The sequence below is a fragment of the Neltuma alba genome, unplaced genomic scaffold, assembly GCF_004799145.2.
Source record: "Neltuma alba isolate B1F8T4 unplaced genomic scaffold, ASM479914v2 tig00011587_pilon, whole genome shotgun sequence".
Taxonomy (NCBI): Eukaryota; Viridiplantae; Streptophyta; class Magnoliopsida; order Fabales; family Fabaceae; genus Neltuma; species Neltuma alba.
Genome location: NW_021636240.1, coordinates 463,833 through 485,282, shown reverse-complemented (window position 1 = coordinate 485,282; position 21,450 = coordinate 463,833). Strand labels below are relative to the sequence as shown.

Genomic DNA, 21,450 nt, shown 5'->3' with positions numbered 1-21,450 from the left:
AAATCATTGAAAATGGACTAAAACCTTATATATTTAATTTATGTATGTTTAAAATATTTAATGATATTACAAATTATCAATTCATTCAAATCAAAATATTTTTTTAAAAGATAGATCAAATATCGAAACAAAAAGACTAGCGACTCACGATTTTAACACCACAATATATGAAATTTTTAATGAAATAATACTATATGGTTATAACTAGTCTAAAAATATATTAGGATATTTAAGGGGATCAATTTTTTTTTATTTTTCTTCTATTTTTTGAAAATTTTTTAGTATTTTTCAGTCAGGCTAAAAAACCGTCCGGTTTTCTGAAAACCGTTTCGGTTCCCGGTCCAACTCCGGTTTCCGGCTTAATAACGGCTCAACTTCGGTCCAATCCGGCTCAACTATGTGAACGGTTTTTTGGTCCAAATCGAGCCGTTAACGAGTCCGGGTGACGGTTCAACCGGTCCGACCGTCCGGTCCGGTCCGGTTCTTTAATCATTGCTTCTAACTTCTCTTGGGTATCATCATGACTCAAGTTTTTTGTTTGTTCGAACCTATCAGTTCAACTCCTTAAATTCTGAGTTCGTCTGTCTGTGCCATCTCGAGACACGCACAGTCCCCTTTAAGGGAACATCGGTTGCGGCATTTGTCCCAAGGCACCTTTAGCCTCAAATTAAATAATTCAACTCATTAATATAAAACTCAAATGATTAATTGGAAGAGATCAAAAAAATTATTCAATTACTTTGAAGTTCATTTTTCTCCTAACTAAATCGGCTCATCTATAAATTCATATATAATATAACAATATACAACTACCTTAATTCATATATAATATAATAATATACAACTGCCTTAAAAAAATCATGTAATATATATTAATAATTAAGTAATTTATTAATTTTTTTATATTAACCAACAGAAATAGCACATTAGATGCTGCTTATCTCACATGCATTGTAAGTAGGCTAACATATGTTCGGTTACAGATTCCCCAAAACCAAGAATAAGGAAAAGTTTGGTACAAATTCTTCCTCAAACGCGAAGCTACATTCAGGGTATGCTTGTTATAACAGCGATAATCATATTTTGCCCCATACAATCAAATGAAATACCAGAAAATCAATCAATGAGCAATTTCGTAGGCTGCCAAAATTTTTCTAACTAGAAATTCTGTCAATCATACAGGAATAGATGATTAATCCTACACCAACCCTCCATGTTTTGGCTGGATCCTCGCCAAAAAAATTTTACTAACCGCCATGCCTAGCGCAATGGTACTGTGTCTTCAGGATCTAGGCGACCCAGTTTGCACTGAATAACGACATAACTATGCACCAGAAAACTATGCTCTGACTGGCATAAGTTCCAACATCCTGACAAGGAGGAAAATCAGGGAATAACGCAGAGTCATCAGTCATTGCCTTCAAGAAATTGTGTGACCCTTAGATGTCTCCCCCTCCGTTGAGGCTACTCTTTGATAAAATAACACATAAGCGGCTGAAGATTTAATTTCCGCTTCAGCCACCGGGGTGACATGACTGTCATCGAAATGATACCATCGGTTTTCATCGATCAACTGTACAAGATTGATTTAGTGAAAAAGCGGCGTCAAATAAAGCAAACCAAACGGGTGTAATGACACAGGTTAGAAAAGCAATAACCTTCACAAAATCCAGTAGGATTAAAAATCAAGAGATCACTTACCTTTGCGTAGGCAGTGTAGTGCCCACCCCCTAGGCCTCCATAATGGTTGCTGATTGCGTAAAGGTCATAAACGTAAGACTGTCCATCATTGCTTTTCACGTATTTGGTCAAATTGAGATTGTGGATGGGAAAATTTACAAATGTGTCGAGTTTGTTTTTCAAATATCTGCTGTATGAGAATCTCTTTAAGTGAAATACGAGTATATCTGGCAATTTCCACAAGTCTAGTTTCTTGGTAGCTTGTCTGTGCTCCTTGCATCTAGGACAGTACCTGATTAAATATTTTAAGGATAGGTTAGATGAATATATTTTCCAAAAGCTCGTTATCACATGAAGGTCCAATTAAAGGAAATTTAGCCCCTCTTACCACATGTCATCAGGGCCCAAAGGCTCTTCAGTTAAAAATGCCTCCAAGCATGAAAATAAAGAAATGGCTTCTTGCCGGGTTTTTTTCACAGTAAAGCCTGTCTTGTGAACCTCAGGCAGATCCCTGAGATAGCTGGCATCATATAACTCATGTTCTTTATCAGTCCAGTCAAGAAAAACTCTAATAATTGGACCAGGTTTTATAGGAGAATCCTTCTCTATGAGAGCACAGCTCAAAGGTCTATCTGAAGATAAAACAAGCTGGAAAGACATCTCCCCACTGGGATTCCCCGGTTTTTTGGCCGTCACTTGTCTGGTACCTTGGTACACATTCCGTATTGGATTCATTTACTTGATTACCACCACCTGCTAAGAAACCATTTTCCTTTTCGTTATGAGAGTTAGAAGAATAAGCTCTTCTTAGAGGCAACAGCATTCTGTCAACATAGGTCTCAATGTTGGCCCCATATAGAGGCTCCTCTGCCAAATAAGTCACCAAGGGAGTTCCAAAGAGCTTCCTCTCTCCACCCTTGGTATTGTCCAGCGAACATCTGGGTAATTGAAGCATTTAGATCAACCAAGAATAAAGTAATGAAAGCATATGCTTTGCAAATGCATCAGGAACAAGTCAGTGAAATCTCTCTAACATTCAGTTCTGCAGTCATGCTATGGAAAACATCCCTCTCCCTCTCCTCTCTCTCTCATTAAGCCTCATAAGCATATGTTTGTGGTTAGAGTCCCATGAGAAATCCTGAGTAGCAAGTATCAACTTCAATCATACAATGGCACCTACAAGAATCTGTAGAGCTTAAAACACCCAGCAACGGTGACCCTAAGCAGCGCATTATAAATATTCTAGGAAAATAATCTTCCAACAGATTGCAGTTTTAAGAAATATAATGAAGGATAGGAGATGCATATTAATGAAGGCAGGTACCACATCTGTACGCTCATTGTCTCACCATAATGCATTAGAAAATTAACTACTTCAATTTTGTTTCCTATTTGCCCAGAAATCCTTATTTTCAAGACACATGCTGCCGTGAAAGATGATTGAATAACAGTTTCTGCTCTCACAAAGAAAGGGGCAGGTAGCATTCATCTGCCATGACCACCTTCCAGATTGAATAACAGTTTCTGCTCTCACAAAGAGGCTATTTGGAACGAGCATACCAGAATTATTAAAAATTAGAAGTTCTGAAAAATTACAAGATCAGTTCCTTTTGCATTTTGAGAAATCAAAATCAACTTTGGCTCCCAACAACATTATATAACAAAATGACTATGTATAACTGAATATCCACATTATATCACATTATCACAGCATAAACACTCGAGGATCAAAGTGAAAGCCTTTCAGTTAATATAACCTAGATAAATATCTCCTCAAAGTTTTTGGTTTGAATCAACAATTACTTTATTTCAGACGATAAAAAAATACCATTAAATGGTAACGAATCCAGAGCTTTATGATATTTCAAGAGAACAATGTGAAACCATGCACCAAAATAGTAAGCTTACCTATCTAGATATCGATGAATTATTTCTAGTTTTGTTTTCTGAGCTCCTTTTTTCAATCGGTAAGCCACAATATGTTCATCATCCTTTATTGTAGCCAGTGGTTCCAACAGGTTCTCCAGGTATCTATAAATCTTGTGATCGTAAACCTAAGAGCAAGGCATATGCAACATCAAACAATAGAACCGATGCCATACATAGATCCAAAACTAAACATGATTTTTCAAGATGTATTTACCTCTGCAAGCAAAAGCATCTCATCACTCTTCAAGCAACACGCAGTGCTCAAAGCATGGCAAAGATCTCTACAGGAACCGTGTTTTAAAACTGTCACGGTGTATGGCATTGGAAGACCACTTCCATCACCATAGAAGACTGTCAATGTCATAGTTCTTGTAATGGTAGAAGGCAGTGGCAGAGATAAGTACATAAAGGGATCAAAAGTGATTGAGACTTTGCCACAGACAGGACAGACCAGCGTTGACTTGTATTGACCCTGAACATAGTATCGCCAAATAACAATTATAATGAGCCTTAGCAAAGGCATCCTGCATGCGCTTCAAACTTTATCTTGTCAAGCTTAACAGAACTAATTAAAAATTAACAAGGTTTGTCGCCCAAATCAAATTCACAGATTCTAGAGAAGGATGCAAATCACAGTGAAATCTACAAAATAAGGACCACGAACAAAGGTACAGAAAAGTAGATGCTAAAAGAAATCACAAGTGACTAAAAACATAATTGATGTATTTTCTGCTTCTTTGAGAAGGCAGCTGCAATTTAGATAATAAATTGGGGGGATAGATAGAAGCACTCACTTGGCATACATCAACAATCAATGAATCATTCCGAGCAATGTGATTTTTCCAACACTCATATGCAACTTCTTCATCTGGCCTACCATCTGAGTCCTTCATTTCAATATAAGGCTTTTGTTTCACACGATTCAAATCTTCATGCAGCCCATCCAATAAAAAGGCAAGTAATTCCTGAAGAAAGACAGCACAATTATGGCAAGATGAAATCATGGCTATATTTAAACCAAAGAATAATCATTAAATAACACTCTTGTTTGAAATTTTAAGCCCAGTAGTTGACAGGATGACCAAGAAGTATTTCTACATTGAAAAGATATAGGAAACTTTAAAAAAAAAAAATATTAAAGAAAAGGGCTAAAATTCAATCAGTAATTGCATTTCATTTAGACCACCTAACTTAGTGCTGACTAAGTTCTCAAGGGAAGACACATTCGAACACAATTTATTTCTCAAACATAAGGGCAATCAAGGGAAAATCAAATTCACTGAGTTTCTCAACCCTCCAGTCACTTGGTCGTTTAGCAACCAGTCAACAGAATCAAACCACCCAACAATATCCAGCAAACATCCCAAATAATACCTTAAGCTTTTATTTGAAAACGTTACCCTGTCAGCATCAAAAACCACTACAGCATCACACATGCATGGCCAATAACTGCCAATTTTTCCACAAAAATATAGCTAATCCTCAGTAACTTTATCATTAAAGGTCTATTCCAGCATGGGTAATACTTACGAAGAAAGGGAGAAAGACCAAAACCGTGTTTTCACAATATGTGATGGTCTAATAGCAAAACCAGGGTACATCAGACCTTTCCGAAAGTAATTGCACTCTAATTCTTAAAAAACAGAGAAACACAGATTAAAAGAGCCTCTAAAACTAAATAAATGACTTCTCCAATACTCAAGGTACAACAGACGGCAGAAAACATTTTCTTAGAAAAAGGCAATTCAACTGAATCAAGTACATAGAAAATGTAACGAAAGGAACCTTCTGGCTTATGTTTCATGACGAGATATGTGTCTTGAATATTTGAAATTTACCAAACGAAGAGGGGCACAACATTTTATTTGCAATTGTTTCTTTCTCATACTATCAAAATTATCAACCAAAAAAAGTTTGCTTGAATTTCTCCCAGTTCTTTTCTTTTTCTCTCGAGAAAACCAACCTGAGAATCATGCTGATTGTAACCACTGAATTGCGGAGCAAATCGAGCCAGTTTTCCCTTAAATGCACGGGGTGGAACAGCACTCCGACCAGAGGACCACAGTTTTCTCAACAATTCACCAAATGCAATGGCTAACTCACCCTGCGCATCAGCTATATATGTTAGAATTCAGAATGTGATAGTGTATTGGAACAAAACCATTTTATTCAACATTTCATGAAATCATAGGACACTGATGTGACCAAAAGCATGTGGAAACAATCACCTACATGCATTCCCAAAGGATTGTCCACATTGATCTCCTCACTGTAATCTTGCAGGAAATATTTGGCAAGAGGTGGAGTATGGACGAGACATTGAATAGCACTATTCATGAAGCATGTATTGCCCAGGTTCTGCAATCCTGCCAGTCCATTCTTTTCTCCTCTATAAACATCATGTTTATGATCCATATCCATTGATGTTGAGTTTAAAGAGGTTCCCGGATACAAATAGTTACTAGATCCAGCGGAATGACCATTTGTTATAGTAGGTCCCCCGGCAATTGACACAGATGACCTTGAAGGTTCTAATGGTACCAAAGCTAAATCCTTTCCCATTGACTCAATGCCAGAATGAGAAGACTGATCCCTGTCAAGTGGGACTTCCAGAAGAATCTGTGAGCAAAAGTAAAATCAGGAGCATTACAACTTCTATAGTATCAATAGGAAGAAAAGAACTTCTACAGAGGAACCAAAACCAAAATATTTTCCATATCTCGTTATCTTTTCCCCTTCATTTCTGATTAAAGGAGATTTTGGCTTTCAAACATAGATTCAAATGGCATAAAAATGCACGACTCAAATGATAGGGAATATCATATCATTTACAGGACATACACAAACCAATCATATAACACAAATCAGATTTAGTTTCATTACTAAGTCAAAATAAATTGTGAAGGGAAACATATCTCCAGGCTACTTACATCATGGTCCATCAACAAATTTGCATCCTCCAATGTCCGGTCTGAGAAATTCAGCAATGAACTCTTTTCCTTATTGAAGTAGTCCCAAATACAGGCCTGTTAATATTATTTGAAACCAACAAAATCAAATAAACAAAGTATGAGGAACTGTAACATTCTATAATAATAACAAGAAGCCTTATCCCACTAAGAAAGACCGCTACATGGTTCGCACTATAAGATTTTTGTAACAAATTACACACACACACACACACAAAAACACTTGCCAGAAAGAAAGCAAGGAAGAAAGCACCTTTTGTCGCTCCACCCCTCTCAGTTTGCACACAGTCTCATAAAGCTCATTTATGGTAGCCTGAAATACATCACATGTAACTAAGATAAGAACCACAATGATAATCTATTTATTCTAATAATTTACTCATTTAGAAGAAAGAGAAAAAATCCAGACCAGATGGAAAAATTATTCAATCGGCAGTCTTGTGTTTCAAGATTCAACATAAAGTAAAAGGCCTTGTACACCAAATCAAAAAATCATATCATGTAGACCATGCTCTTAAAATATTCCATCCGTCAAAACTTAATTCATGCTTTAATAGCAGTGCACAAGATGATCTATGATATAATATCTCAAATACATGTAAGAAAAATGCAATTTTTCAGATAGATATAACCACTTCATACAGTAAGCATGCTGTGACATCCGCAGAGTCCAAAGCAGCCATTTTTCTAAGAATCAGAGTGAAGCTAACTAAGAACAAAAGAGCCTACAATGAAAACAGTTTCTACCTTTTTGCTCATTTTTACTATTGACATGCTGTCATCTCTAGCATCAGTCACTTTTAGACAAAGCGGGTAAACCTCAACATTGTATTGCTTGTGCCCAATACCCTGTGAAATCAGCTTCCTTGGTAATGCTGGTCCACCTTTGTACCTAGACAGTTGTAGTTAAGCAGTTAATCCTAGAACTCAAGCAATATTAATCATCTAAGAAGAAAACTTGATTAGTACCCGCACAATTTGTCGAAGACATCCTTAGGTTTGATGTGTCTTTTTTTTTTTTTTAGTGGAATGTTTGATGTGAATTTTGAGCATTAAGAACTAAAACCAGGATGGATTTAAGTGGGTTCATTCTCCCACCCCAATAGTTAGTTTTTGAGAGAAAGTTGGCCATGCCCCTTGAATGCCCATTAGAAAGAGACTAAAAGAGTCCAACATCAGAAATTGCGTAGCCTTAAACCCCTAGAACAACCTGTCACTAATTGCATCATGTCCTAAAATATGGCTAATCATGTGACTCCTTGAAAATACAACAATGAAGATAAAATGTATTGTTATCTGCATCCTTTTTAAGACTACAGGTGCATTAAATCATTCTTTCATCTAGACATGCTACGCACTTCTCCTGATAAAAAAAAAGCAGCAATCATATTTGCAGTAAAGGTAAAAAAATATTACCATTCAAACAATTTTCCCCAAACTTTTTGAGGAACTAAAACATAATCCACCCCCTCAACCAACATTCTGCAAATATCTGGACTATTGTCTTCACAACTATTGCTATCCATAATAATATTGGAGTTATCAATTGGCCCAGGTCTATCAGCAGCCTCTAACCGAACCTCATTGTCTTCCTGACAATTAGAAGGCTGCTCCTCAGCCGAAAATATCCCAACACGAAACCCAACATACCTCTGCCACACTGAAAACCACCTGCGTTGGAAGCATAAAGAAACTTAAAATTGCATGTGATGCGAAAATTATCATACAGAACCTTGTTGGATATTCATTTGCTCTGGTTTTACTCATTCGTATATCTTAATTTATTTTTAAATAAACATTATAATATACACAAACACATATTATTAAATATTTGAAGGAATGATTTTTCTTGCATAGATGATAATAAAACCGGCCATTTTGACAGAATAATACAAGCAAAGTGGAAGTCTACGTAAAAGCTCCCATTACTCCGGAATAACCAAGAAATATCAAAATTGATAATGAAGCCACTTGGTGGCTGTATTGAAAGACCCCGGCTTCACAAAGATAGATTTAACAGAGATTGAGCGTGCCATGTAAAGCCTTACTAGCTAGCACTAAAATTGAATAAAAACAATGCATCTTGCATGGGGTCCATAAGCGAGGAACAGACCAATAGAAGCCTCGCCAAAATAGACCGTCCGCAGTATAAGAGAAGGATATAACATGCCCAAGATTTACTTTTCGTCGAGCTAGATAATCGCTCCAGAATAAGAAACATAAATAATCCGATATCAACATTCACGCACGGCTTCATCAAAAGTTTGTTTTAAAGAAACTGGAAAAAGAAACAAAAGAAAAGGACAATACCTATTAGATATAACATAGTATATGTTGCCTTCTTTTAAATTAAGCTCCGATTCTTTCATCAATTCTGATATGATCCGATTTTCTTCCTCCGGCGGAAGTGGTAAGCAACTTGCCCCATTGTCCATCAGGCAACCTGAATCAGCGATCGTCATAGTGGATTATCTCGACCCAAAACAGGATGAAGATATCAAGTTCAAGTCCTAATCCGTATAGATCAATGGTCAAATGAGAGTTAAATGAACTCGAAACGAAAATAAGCCCAATGCGTAGAACAATTAAGGATTGAAAGATGCAACATACCTCAGGCTTGGCAGATTGATTAAAGAGATCAAAGAACAAGGACTGGACCTCAAGAAAAATAAGAAATAAAACTGAAACCAGACCAGTATATTCGACGAACCCTAGATTGCAGGCAAGGAGTCCTGATCCGAAAAAAAGAAATGAATAGGAGAAATCTTCACCGTCTTTTTCAACGGCCTGTTCTCTCTATTTCTGTTTGGTTACCCGTGAGTCCTCTAACTGCTCGTGTGCCACCTTATTTATTATTACAAAATTACATTACAGTGTATTCTTGTATTTCCATATAAAATTAATTCTTATTTATAAAGAATATTAATGCTATTAAGTTTTATTACATGCTAAAAGTTTCTCTTTTCGCAAAAATGAGGTCACTTTAATCATATTTTTATGGTATGATGTTCAAAATGGATTAAAATTTTAATCAAACCATCCTTTAACTTGATTGGTTTCAATTTTTATCCAAGTGTTGAGGGAAAAAAAATTTTAAAAGAAAGGGTCTGGTTTTAGGATAAAAGAAGGTATATATGTATATTCCATTTATATTATGTTATAAAATAATCTTTGAATTGTTTGAAAAATGAAAATGGTCTTTCTAAGTTTTCAAATTGCCTCGTAATTTTTTTCACGTAGTAAAATTTTAAGAAAACGGTTTACTTTCGCATTAATGTGGCTGTGCCGCGTGGTTCATGTTTTATGCAAGTAAAATGAATCCTCAAGGACGGGGTACAAAAAAAGCACAAAATTAAAATATCACAAATAGATATTGAACCCGTTTAGAACAACTTATAAATAGTTTTTCAATAGTGATTTATAAAATACGAGGTAAATATATGAAAAAGTTTTGTCTTAACTTACGTGAAACGTGTTTATAGGGGATTTTTCAAGCTCTCCCAAACAGGCACATTATTACAATACATAGTCTAACTTTTTTACAATATACTCCCTCCATTCACAATTTCTGTCGTAGTGGTGTCCTTAAATATAAAAACAAATTCTTTTTGTTTGAAATTTTAAACTAATCATTTCACTTTTATCCTTATTAAATATGTCACTTGTTATCCCCCTGCATTAAGTTTTCACTCTTTCTTTTTCATGTAGTCTTTGTACAAACAATGATACTGCCTCCGATTCTTAATATAAGAATTCGTTTGACTTTTATTTTAGTTCTAAATATACAACTCCAGTCCATTTTATTTCTTATATTTATCCATTTTTTTCAAATTAATCCTTATAATAATTGTAGTTCTAACCAATACACTTAAATAACAAAGATATTTTAGGAAAGACAACACATATTTATTACAAATAACTAACCTGACTAGTTTTTTTAATCTATTCAATTAGCTCTTGTATTAAAGAGTGGAGGTAGTACAGTTGAAAAAATATGTATATATATCTTACATATTTATTATTTTTAATTAAATTTAATTAATATTTTGAACCATGTGATCTTGATAGTTATTTCTGATAGAGGGAGCAATAGTACAATTTTTAGTGATGATGTAGTGACTACAAAAACAAAACAAAACGAGGCTGTTCAGTTCATTTCATTTTGTCTCTGGCGTAGAGATCCTTCCAAATGTAGATGTGAAGCGACTTTTCCTTTCTCATACAATACATGCCTTGCTCACTTAAGACGCAATTGCTCAAGTTATCCCAAGTATCTAAGAAAAATAAACGATTGTGATAAGACTTCAAAAATTGTTGTAGTTGGAGGAATAATGCAGCAAGCAACCATATGAAAAACACAACGTCACCAACATAAATAAAATCTCATAATGCACATAGCTGAAGATTCTCAGGTTGCCGATGATGATGACATCTCTAGCTTCTATGGATAAAAAAGCATCTCTAGCGTTTCCAATTCCAATAAAATTTCTTAAAGAATTGCTCCTACATTCTGTTTGTCCTAAAATGGTTTAGGTGAAGGAAGAGCAAATAGAGTTTTAATGTGTAAGACTCAGTTAAGACCTAAGAGAATTTCCTCCTGTTTGCTTCCCCCTTTTTTTTCCTTTTGTTGTGTCATCCAAATTTGTTCTGATATAATGAATGTCACTTTTTACCATTTGTCCTCACACTAAAATATATATAATATATATATATATATATCATTCTATACAATATCGTGAAGCTTTCACTTGAATCATGATAAAACTTAAACCAATTTTCTGAAAAATCAAAGGTAGGAGGAAGTTGACTTGTTACATATTTTAGTACTTATCCGGTATTATAATTGGACACTCTAGAAGCACTTGTACGCATGATTTAAAATAAAACCCTTCTCACGTATTTATTTTCTATTTTTGAATTACGATTAAAAAGCTATTTTAAAAAATCCTATTACTATTTAAAACAAGTACTATTTTCCCTTACAAGTATGCAAAGTGCCTTAGCTTAGAAGCTATTTCAATTAAAGCAGCAGCCACAACACAAGTGCCATTCCAACACAAAACAATCACATGTATAACCTCCGACTTTGTAGTTTTCTGCAATTTATATGCGTCAACATCAGTGACTGTGTGGGGCAAGTAATCAACTTCACAAGAGTCTCAATTGGAGAAGAGCTTGAGAAATGACTTTTAAATATTCATCTAAAGATCAGCACATTCAACACCGTAATTGCATGAAAAAATTATGAATAGGTTATCGATAAAAAGAACACTTATTTATAAAGAAATCTCGCAAATTTTTCAAGATAAAGTCTCAACATTCATTAGTTTCCTATGCATGCAAAAAGTTAAGGCAAAAGACACGTTTGTTTAGGTTCAAAGACCTGGCAATCCCATTATGAAACTGCATAGTTTTAGAGTGAAAGATTCAGGCCAATCGTTTCATATCCTAGTAGCAAGAAAAGTCCCTTATCAGTGAGAGGTTAGAGTTAGAGGTTCCATCCTAAAAATTAGTGCCTTCTCCTCTAATTCAAAGAAAAAAGAAAAGAAAAGAAAAGAAAAGGGTGAAGGATTTGGAACGGGAAAGGTGTACGATGGTTGCTTTGGAAGAAGACAATGAAATGGAGTAGTCTCCTTTACTTTGGAAACAAGTAATGAACGAATAGCATGAAGTTAAGTAAACTTTGCAAGCTAGTGCATATACGTTACAGAGTTGGCTACGTCTAAGAGGCGCATTGAAATTTCAGTTATTAAGCTCCCGTATATGTACGGTTCGCTCCTATTAAACAAGCCATAATTCAAAATGCACGTGATGCACAGCCAACCAAATCACTACTACGGTTTTCTTGTTTAAATTTAGGCTAAATTATACACAAGTCCCTTCAATCTTACAATAAATCTCCATAAATTCTTAAATTTATATAGAAAATTCTCCTCTTATTTTATCTATTATCTTTTTAGTAAAAACCAAGCAGTATCTTCCAACTGATAGCTCTATACACACGGCTTAGTTTGAATCCAAGATGTCATGTTTAAAGAACCTAGTCACTTACTAATTGTGTCAAGCTTTGTTGGTTTATTTATTATTTATTTACACATAAGTTGAAGTTATATGTATGTAACTTAAAATCTGTGGGATTTTATGCATACAAAAATCAAATTCAAGGGAACATAGTGTGTGCTGAAGGTTATTGTCACAAACTTAAAATTCAGGGTAGCATATTAAGCTTTAAATGTTTAAGGGAGGTAGTTGTATACAGTTCGAAACTCGGGAGAATTTTGTGTAACTTAAAATAAAAACATGTTTAAAAAAAGTACAATTAAAGGCTATTTTTATTATTTTTTCTTTTTAATGAAATTACCAAGATAAAAAGCAAATTTGAAAGCTTAACCTACTCAAATTAAATTTAAAAAGCAAATAGCCAAAGAGTCTAAATGCTTTTGCAATGGTTCAGAAACTCAATTTCACACTTCCCTACTCCAGCTGAAACAACAATCAAAGTGGGAAAAATCATTAGGCAAAAGGTAAAACCACCAATAATTCCCAATCAGAATCGAGGTGAAGCTTCTAAAATTTAAATTACTGATGACAATCCAGTCCTACATTCTGTCTAGCTCACTAACTGAATCCTATACTATGCTGCTTACAAATTCCATTAACAGGTTATCATTATCAGCCGTGCATTACAAGGGCGCACTATTGCCGCAGGACATATATACAATACAGTATTAATACCATAGCTGACTATCCAACCACCACGGGACATGTCACAGAAAACAGCCCAACAAGGTCCAGGATTTCACAGAAAACAACCACACATCCTTCCACTTGCCCGAGCAGCCCGCCAGCTGTGTCTTTCATGAGCTGTGAATCCGAAGAAGCTGGAATGCTCACAACACGAAAAAGTCAAACAAGCATGGCAGAGACGACCCCGTGGATCTATTTAACCAGCCTGCAATCAGGCGCTACCTTCCTCGTCTGAACTAGAAGAAGCTTCACTTCCCACTTGACCCGTTCTGCCACCCTGAATTTCATCCTCGCTAAACTCGCTCTCCTCACTAGAATTGGAGAATGGACCAACATCTTCATCAGTTAGAGAATCAACCTTTCTTCTCCGGGTCTTGACCGCTATCCCCTGAAGAGCGAGACGCCTGCGCTTCCGTGCTTTACGCTTTCCTTTAGGGAACTCTTCTTTCTGCAACTCAAAATTCTTCCCTTCACCCCCTTTGGAAGCTCTGCCCTTGCCAGTAACATTATCATCAGATTCTTCATCAAACTTTCGCCTTTTCCTAGTAGAATTTGTCTGGAAAATATATTCAGATTAAGCTTTATCTATTTTTAGACACTTTGTAAACGACAACATGGAAAGTAATTGCACATCTATAAAGCAGGGAACTAGATGGGTGGTTCCTTTCTTTTTGTTTTGTTTTTTTCCCCGCAACCATACAGTATACAGTACTACTCTATCATATTACACAATCACAACTAAACCACTGAACACGATTGCAATGTCGGCTGCAGTAGTCGATTGCAGCACCTTGAACTTCCATTTTTCACAAACAACTCCGTATCCCCTCCCCACCTGTTTTTTTCCCTTGATGAATAAACCAATAGAAAACACAAGACTACACAGAAAGCAGGCAGGGTATAGCACCACCTAAGATATCAGAGTGAAGCAATCCTCCATGGACTTTTGGGGGGTCATCCAAAATTTTGATAGGTGATATGAGTAAAGTTCCAGTTGGCGAGCCTACCTATGCAGTTGTTACAATCCCCACTCTTCTATAAGTTAAACTATTATTACACCCATGTTATGCCAAGTCAACTTTAATGAATATGAGCTACATATCAATGATTCCAAAGAAGTAAAACATATAGTCAGTCCAGAAGCGATGGCATCCTTCAAAATTAGAATTATAGACATATTACAGAAATCAAAGGTAAGGACTTGAAAGTGTACATTCACGTAATCAGAGGAGCTGGTTACAAGTCAATATGCAACCATGACCAACCTTGCCACTCCAGCCTGAACCCAAATTCAACCCAAATTCATTACGTGGCAAAACAATTGTAACAAGGCCCCCCGTTTAATGCCAAATTCCCTAAAGGCAATAATAAAAACAATGCAATTTGCAATATGGTACAATTAGCACTAAATGGTTTACTTGGCAATACAAAATATTTGCAACAGCTTTCCAATTTATCCAATAAAATGAAAGTGACGCCACGGTTATCATTACAAGTATCACAATTTTGTTAAATTTAATTTTATCTCAAAAAGTTCAAACCCAAACCCCACCCCAACCTTGACTTTGTGAGTTTCTGACAATATAGCCTTCACCACAATTCAATTAGGTAATAGAAAAATATTCACTTGATAACCACAAGCACGCACCTTCGGACCACGATCGACCAACCTTGCCCATTCATGCCGATTTCTCAAACAATCAAGAACAGCTTGAGAGTGACTTGTGTAAGCATAGCGGTCTCCATTATGCTTCCTCAAGTTATTCCAGTGCTGCAACAACACAAAATATTTTTTATGGACAATTTATCTTCCTGAATCATTGTAATGGGGAGGGGAAAAAAAGCCGTAGCAAGAAACCAGGAACGAGAAACCTACTGGCAACACAGCATTACAGAGTTCCTCGTATGATATCCGACGACCCTTGCTCATAATCTCATTGATCAAACCTGAACACAAATAAATATGATGAGAAACAATGGGCATATTTTCTGATGCAAGCACTGAGTTGTTTCCCCTCTTTTTATACATTTCTCTACATAAACAATTAAAAAACTCATTGCCCACAAATTGAACAAGTGATTTCACCATAGAATCCATCAATCTACGTCTTGTCAACGTCCTAGAAACATGAATCAAATCTAAAATAATTTAAACGGCTTTGATAAGCCAATCACCGGAACTTTCAAAGACCAACATCAAAAGCCAAAAATTCCTAGATCTAAACATGAGAAGGAACAGGATTTTTACATATAAAATAAACTTTCAGGGAGGAGGTGACAGGCCCCTACCTGGCAACGTGCGATGGGCTGGCCTTCCAGCAGTTCCATTATCATCGTCAGATATATTTTTTGGTGAGTTGCGTATAAATGACAAATTTTGATCCTCAGGAGGGGAGGCTGAACTACTATTTGCAGTGGCAGCAGAGGCAGGAGCAACATTCTTTGTTGTAGAATTAATGGTTGTCATAGATATGTGGCCTTCTTCCATTACAGAAGCACCTTCCCCGCATTCCATATCTTTTTTCTTCTGATCAAAGGAAGATGATGCATTCTCTATCCTTTTAGCTTCATCTTCAAGTTCACGGGAACCACAAAGCCCATCTCTAGATGCATCCTTGTATTTTCTCCTGGAAAACTGAACAATTTATAAGAAATCAGTCACCAAGATTGTGAAACTGTAAACTCCTAAAGGAAAAAATGGTATGAAATGCCACATTTGTAATTTGAAATTATTGCACAAACCCTACCAAACAATAATCCTTTCCTCCAGCGGATGACGTGCGCTTCGATAGCATGCTTGCACCACTAGGAGAAGTTAGCTGTGGCAAACTACCCCCATGACGTGCTCGGGGTACACGAGGAACTCGGGGAGAGCTATTTAGTTCTTGGTGCAATAGTAGTGCAAGCTGCACCCCAAAAAACACAAAGATGAAGAAGATTGAGAAGAAAATAAGAAACTAGAAAGAAAAATCATTTAACATCACATTCTAAGGAGTTTAAATATAACAAAAAGGAGTCCAGCTCAAACCTCCTCATCGCTTAGCATTGCAGAAGAATTAGATGTTGGTGAAGGTGATGGCACGTGATTCTGGTTCACCTTAGAGGAAGGTTGGGAGTTTGTCTGATTAATCTTTTCACCTCTCTGTGGTACTGAAGATGAAATCTTATTAGGCGCTTGTAAAGACTTTTGGTGTAGTGATGATTCATCAGACTCGTTCAAGCCTAAGTTAGTTCCAGCTGGATGAACCCCAGATGCTTTAGAAGATGAACTATTAACAAAATCTTTTGAATCTGCACTGACTTGCCTTAAAATAGCATTTTGTGCACTTTTGCTTGAATGCATTGCTTTCAGATTAGAATTTGAAGATGATTTTGAACGTTCCTTTTGAGATTTCCTAGGAACTTCATCCCTCACAATATCATTTTGATTACTTTCTTTCTTACTGTGCATGTTGCAATCTTCCATTACTCCGTGCTTGACAAGAGGATTAGGAATTTCAGACTGGTCAGATTTTTTGTCACTAGCAGGAATTTTGGAATTCATAGTTGAGGAACTTGAGGATGACTTCCCAAGACATGATGACATTGTATGAGGACACAATGTAGTTTCAGATTTTGGTGCATCTTCAGCATAGCCAGAACCACCTTCTATTTCTGAAATACCCTTGTGGGTTTCCACAGGACCTTCAGATCCTACCATTTCTTGTTTTACAGAACAAAAATGACATGATAATTCCTCAGGATTATTGGTATGGCAATCAATGATTACTTCTGATTTTCTGTCACTGTCGTCCACCTTATTTTCATAGGATGAATTGGTCACCACACTATCATTAACATGATCAGATTTGTGTTTAGGCAGTTTCTCATCACTTTTCAGATCACCCATGCTAGAAGAATGAGAAATCAAATGCTTCCCAAAATTATCAGTAACCCCTTCTCTCTTCACATTAGGATTGCTCTGTCCAGAGCCAGGACACGTCTCATAGTCAAAATCTTGGGAATCCTGGTTATCCTTGTGTTCTGGTGCAGGACCACAAAGCTCTTCCTCTGCAGGACTTACTGTTCTTCTTACAACTGTACTGTCATCTGCATTATTAACCACAAGGCCATCTCCCTCCTTGTTTGCAGAAACAAAACATATAATCACAACTTAGCACAAGAATATGCCTAAAAGCACACGTGATAAAGCATGTTCCAAGCCATGCATGCATAATAATATTAAAAATTTTCAGAACCTCTAAAAAGAACATTCTCCAAATGTTAGTACACAGACTTCACTTAAACGCTCGAGCTGAAATGCAGGTATTGAATTAAATTACATGCTCTAGGTAATGAAATAAATAGATCAGGCGATCAAATGCTTTTGAAATCAGCCACAGCTTATTGAGAGGAAAGAAAACAGAGCTGAAAAGAAGAAACTACTTTTTTCACTTTAATGATTTTGATAACCATAAAAATATAAAATCTCATCTACCAGAACTTTGATAATTAAGAATTGAGGTGGCAGTAAAACATACCTGTTCTTTGATTGAAGCATTTCCATCAGAATTATTCTTTAAATATGGCGAAATGTTGTCATCAGTCTTGGAAGAAAATTCAGAAACAGAAGGAGCTTTATTTTCATTTTTCTCTTCTGCTATTTCTGGCACGACTGAAAAACTACGTCTTGTCGTGTCAGGATATAAGGCTTCTGAAGAATCCTCAGTAGTTGCCGAGTTGATATTTGGCTCCTCCATAATGGTATCCACAACAGAATAATTATTTGAAACGTGTTCCTGAACGAAAATGTCTTTCAAAGTTTTATTCTTTAAGCTCCAGGTATCATCAGTCTTGAAATTCTTCAGACCTCTGTCTTCATAAAATTCCAATTGTTTTGCATCACTGGTGGGTGTAAAAGCTAGTAGTAAAATCAGAAGGAAGAAAAAGAAAAAAAGGCGAGTCAACAAGCGCATGGCAAGTCTGGAAGCATGTGAATCGGTGCCATAATTGAATGAGGAATGTGGCTAGAATTTTCACTAATAATAATAACAACTAGTGTTTTGACATGCATATATTAGTAGTTTTCAAGCCACCTTTTATTTTTATTTCCATACAGATAGATAACAGAAGGGTTTTGAAAATTTAAACAACCAACAGGGTCTTAATTCTAAAGTTAAGCTTTCAAAGTAGGAGAAAACATGAGACCAACTATCACAAAGTTGGAGAAGCGTGTGCGCGAGAGAGATAACAGCATATACCTCAAAATAAAGTAAAAGCAAATTAATTAACCTGTTTTCGAAGAATGTGAAGTTCTCCCCTTGGGATCTACCTCTTTGTCCGAAGTTTTAATCCTCTTCTTCCCACTGCGATCTTTGGATGTTCCTAACTCTTCTTTTTTCTGCTTACCTGAATGCACAACAGACCGAAGCAAACTTCTCTCCTTCTTCATGCCACTCTGGGCACGCCTTATAGCTTCTGCATCTTCACTATCACACTTTTTCATCTCTTTCAGCGACTTCTTCAGGTCAGAACCATCTTCTCCCTCCCTAGCTCTCATGTCAACTAAAGTTGCAATGGGTGTGACCGATTTACTCTCTTTTGACAAGGAAAATAGAACACCCGCCCCTTTATTAATAGGGTTCTCACTATCCTCCTCCCTAGTGGAATTCTCATCCCAACAGGGAAATTCCCTATACTGAAAATTAAACTGTTTGGGAACATACCCAGTGCATTTCCATAGCTGCCGATTAAAAATAGAGGATAGCCCACCAAAAAGGGAAGGATCGCCACCAGGAATTCCTTGAATGTGCACCCTCTCCTCCATAGGCATGTCAGTCCAAAGCTTGAAAGGACGCCGAGGAGCTCCGATGGGTGCAAGTGAATTCTCCATTCTCACAGTCTTCGTAGGGAGCTCAGCTAACAATTGGGCCACCTCCGTTTCCTCCGTATCAGATCGATTAATCTTGCTCTTGCACTTATCGCATGCAAACTTGTCATCTCCTTTGACATATCGCGAGCACCGCGTGTGCACCCATACACCGCACTCGTCACAATTTACCATCTCCTCCCCATCGTCAAAATTCACACCACAGACGCAATCCACAGTCCAAGAACCATCAATCCAGTCGTCAGGAGGGTCCGAACTCTGCAGGCGGTGCGAGCGCCCTTTCATGGCTTCACTTATCACGGGATCTGGTCAACCCTCACGAACAAAATACATAGATACAACGGCCCAGAAATTCTTCAGCAAAATAAACCGAAAACCTAAATCCTCCGCCACAGATTACTCCGAGCCAGAGCAACAGAGCGGCAAAAATCGGCGGCGTTGGGGAATTCGAACGGAAACAGGCTCAGCAGCGGTTCACCTGACAGGGGGAATATGAAAAGTAGAAAACTACGATATCAATTCATGCAATGTTCAGCTCAAAAAAAATAATAATAAATAAATAAATAAACAAATGAAATTCATGAGATCTTAGATAACGATAATGATGAAACACATGCAGTGAATCTGTTGGATTACCAGTAAATTGATGCAGGATCTCCTAGTTTTTTTTTCTTTTTTCTTTTTTTTTTTGGGACAAATTTCTCTGTACCCGCGCAAGACAACGGAAGATGGCACCAACGCCGGAGACGAAGAACTCTTCAAAGTCGTCGAAGTCTAAGCGGTTTCGGGTTATGGATTCTTTCAAGTCCGTCCAATTTTACCTCCAATCCAGAATACCTCTGCTCCGAGAGGCGCCCGAACCCGCCTGCTTATCCATTTAAGATTTGGATTTTGGAGGCCCCAGTCCAACAGTTCTAAATTTATTTACTAAAAACAAAAAACAAAAATTTTTGAGGTAATTATACATTTTTTCTCAATTTTTAATTTAATAGCTATCTATATTTTTTATTTCAATGAAATTTTTATTTTTTTGGCTAAAAAATACAATATTTAATTTGTTTTTCTGTTAGCATCTGTGTAAAATTACAACACTAACCTTGCTAACAGAGAAAAGCTTTAATTTAATATATATCATATATATTGAATTAAAAATTGAGGGAAAATATAACTCCACTGTTTTCCCAATTAAAAAAAAAGGAACTTCAGAAAAATTTGTGCTCATATTTGGCCTAAAAATAATAAATTGTGCCATTAGGAGAAAATATATTTTTTTCAAAATGTTAATGATCTTTTATTTAGTTATTTTTTAACTTTTGATCATCCACCACCATGTTGTTTGGAGGAATGGATAATGAGAGGATGGCTAACTTGATGTAATCTTATATGCTAAAGAATCGACCAACTTAAAACAATGTAAGTAGCAGCAGCTAGCCTCTATTATCTATTATTAGTAAAAATATAAGAAAAATCTGCCATTTATCTCCCATACTTTATATCCTTTTTTTTCCCAGTCATTCTGTATCTTTTCTTCCGTATTCTGCATTCTAGGTCCTTCCCCTTATATATGTTTCTCAAGAGGTTATTAATTCCAGTTTTCCCTGAAATATACTCGCTTTGCCTAAAAAACAAACAAACAAAAAAGTAAACTGGCCCGATAAAAAAATGTGTGAAGCCGAATCTAAACTATTTATTTGATTTCAATCTTTAAAATTTAAAAATTTTTATCAGCTTTCTTATATGTGGCTTGTGTACATTTAGTTTAGTTGGTTTGTTTGTTTGTTTCTTTTTTCCCCTTATATCCGAATACCCACTAAGTGCCTGTTTGGAGGCTTTTAAGTGGTTTTTAAATAACTTTTGGCTTTTAATATGTTTGAGTGTATTTGAAAGAGCTTAAAAAATTAAGAGTTTATGCCAAAATCATAGATTTAAGCCAAAAGCTAAAAATGGTAACTTATAGAGTTGGAAAAGCGGAGAAAAAAAGACAAAATGTATGTCTCATTTCTTTTAATCAAACAAATTTATTTTTACTCAATCATAATCTAAACAACTTTTTATCAATCTCACTTTTACAAACTAACTTTTTAAAACTCTAACCCAAACACAATTCACCTTATCCAATTTAACTTTTATCTAATTTTACTTTTTTAAAAATCAGATTAGAAATAAGCTGTTTTTTCCACTGCCAATTGAGTAATCCAGTTTTAGGGGGCTTGGATTCTGCTATTTCGAGTTTTTTTCAAGAGGCTTGAATGTGTG

General features: G+C 36.1%; 2 protein-coding genes across 3 annotated transcripts; both read right to left on the bottom strand.

Moving 5' to 3' along the window:
• Positions 1-919: 919 nt before the first annotated feature.
• Positions 920-9,372, bottom strand: LOC114715349 (ubiquitin carboxyl-terminal hydrolase 9-like). Its single transcript, XM_028900167.1, is given in 15 exon segments — positions 920-1,573; positions 1,702-1,972; positions 2,069-2,401; positions 2,403-2,618; positions 3,589-3,734; positions 3,824-4,081; positions 4,404-4,574; positions 5,573-5,713; positions 5,842-6,228; positions 6,540-6,635; positions 6,832-6,891; positions 7,326-7,470; positions 7,995-8,249; positions 8,889-9,088; positions 9,189-9,372. Coding segments are annotated over 14 exon segments (2,784 nt in total). The 5' UTR covers positions 9,041-9,088; positions 9,189-9,372; the 3' UTR covers positions 920-1,420.
• Positions 9,373-13,065: 3,693 nt separating this feature from the next.
• On the bottom strand, positions 13,066-19,941 carry LOC114715327 (uncharacterized). Of its 2 annotated transcripts, none has more exons than XM_028900140.1 (9): positions 19,831-19,941; positions 18,597-19,672; positions 17,846-18,225; positions 16,354-17,445; positions 16,073-16,231; positions 15,615-15,960; positions 15,202-15,272; positions 14,974-15,096; positions 13,066-13,881 (listed from the first exon to the last, which is right to left on the bottom strand). In XM_028900140.1, exons 2-9 carry the CDS (start codon positions 19,477-19,479, stop codon positions 13,537-13,539), a joined length of 3,399 nt encoding a protein of 1,132 aa, XP_028755973.1. In that variant the 5' UTR covers positions 19,480-19,672; positions 19,831-19,941; the 3' UTR covers positions 13,066-13,536. The 2 variants fall into 2 exon arrangements, with proteins under 2 accessions (XP_028755973.1, XP_028755975.1); XM_028900142.1 differs by having other exon boundaries at positions 17,846-18,180.
• Positions 19,942-21,450: the final 1,509 nt, after the last annotated feature.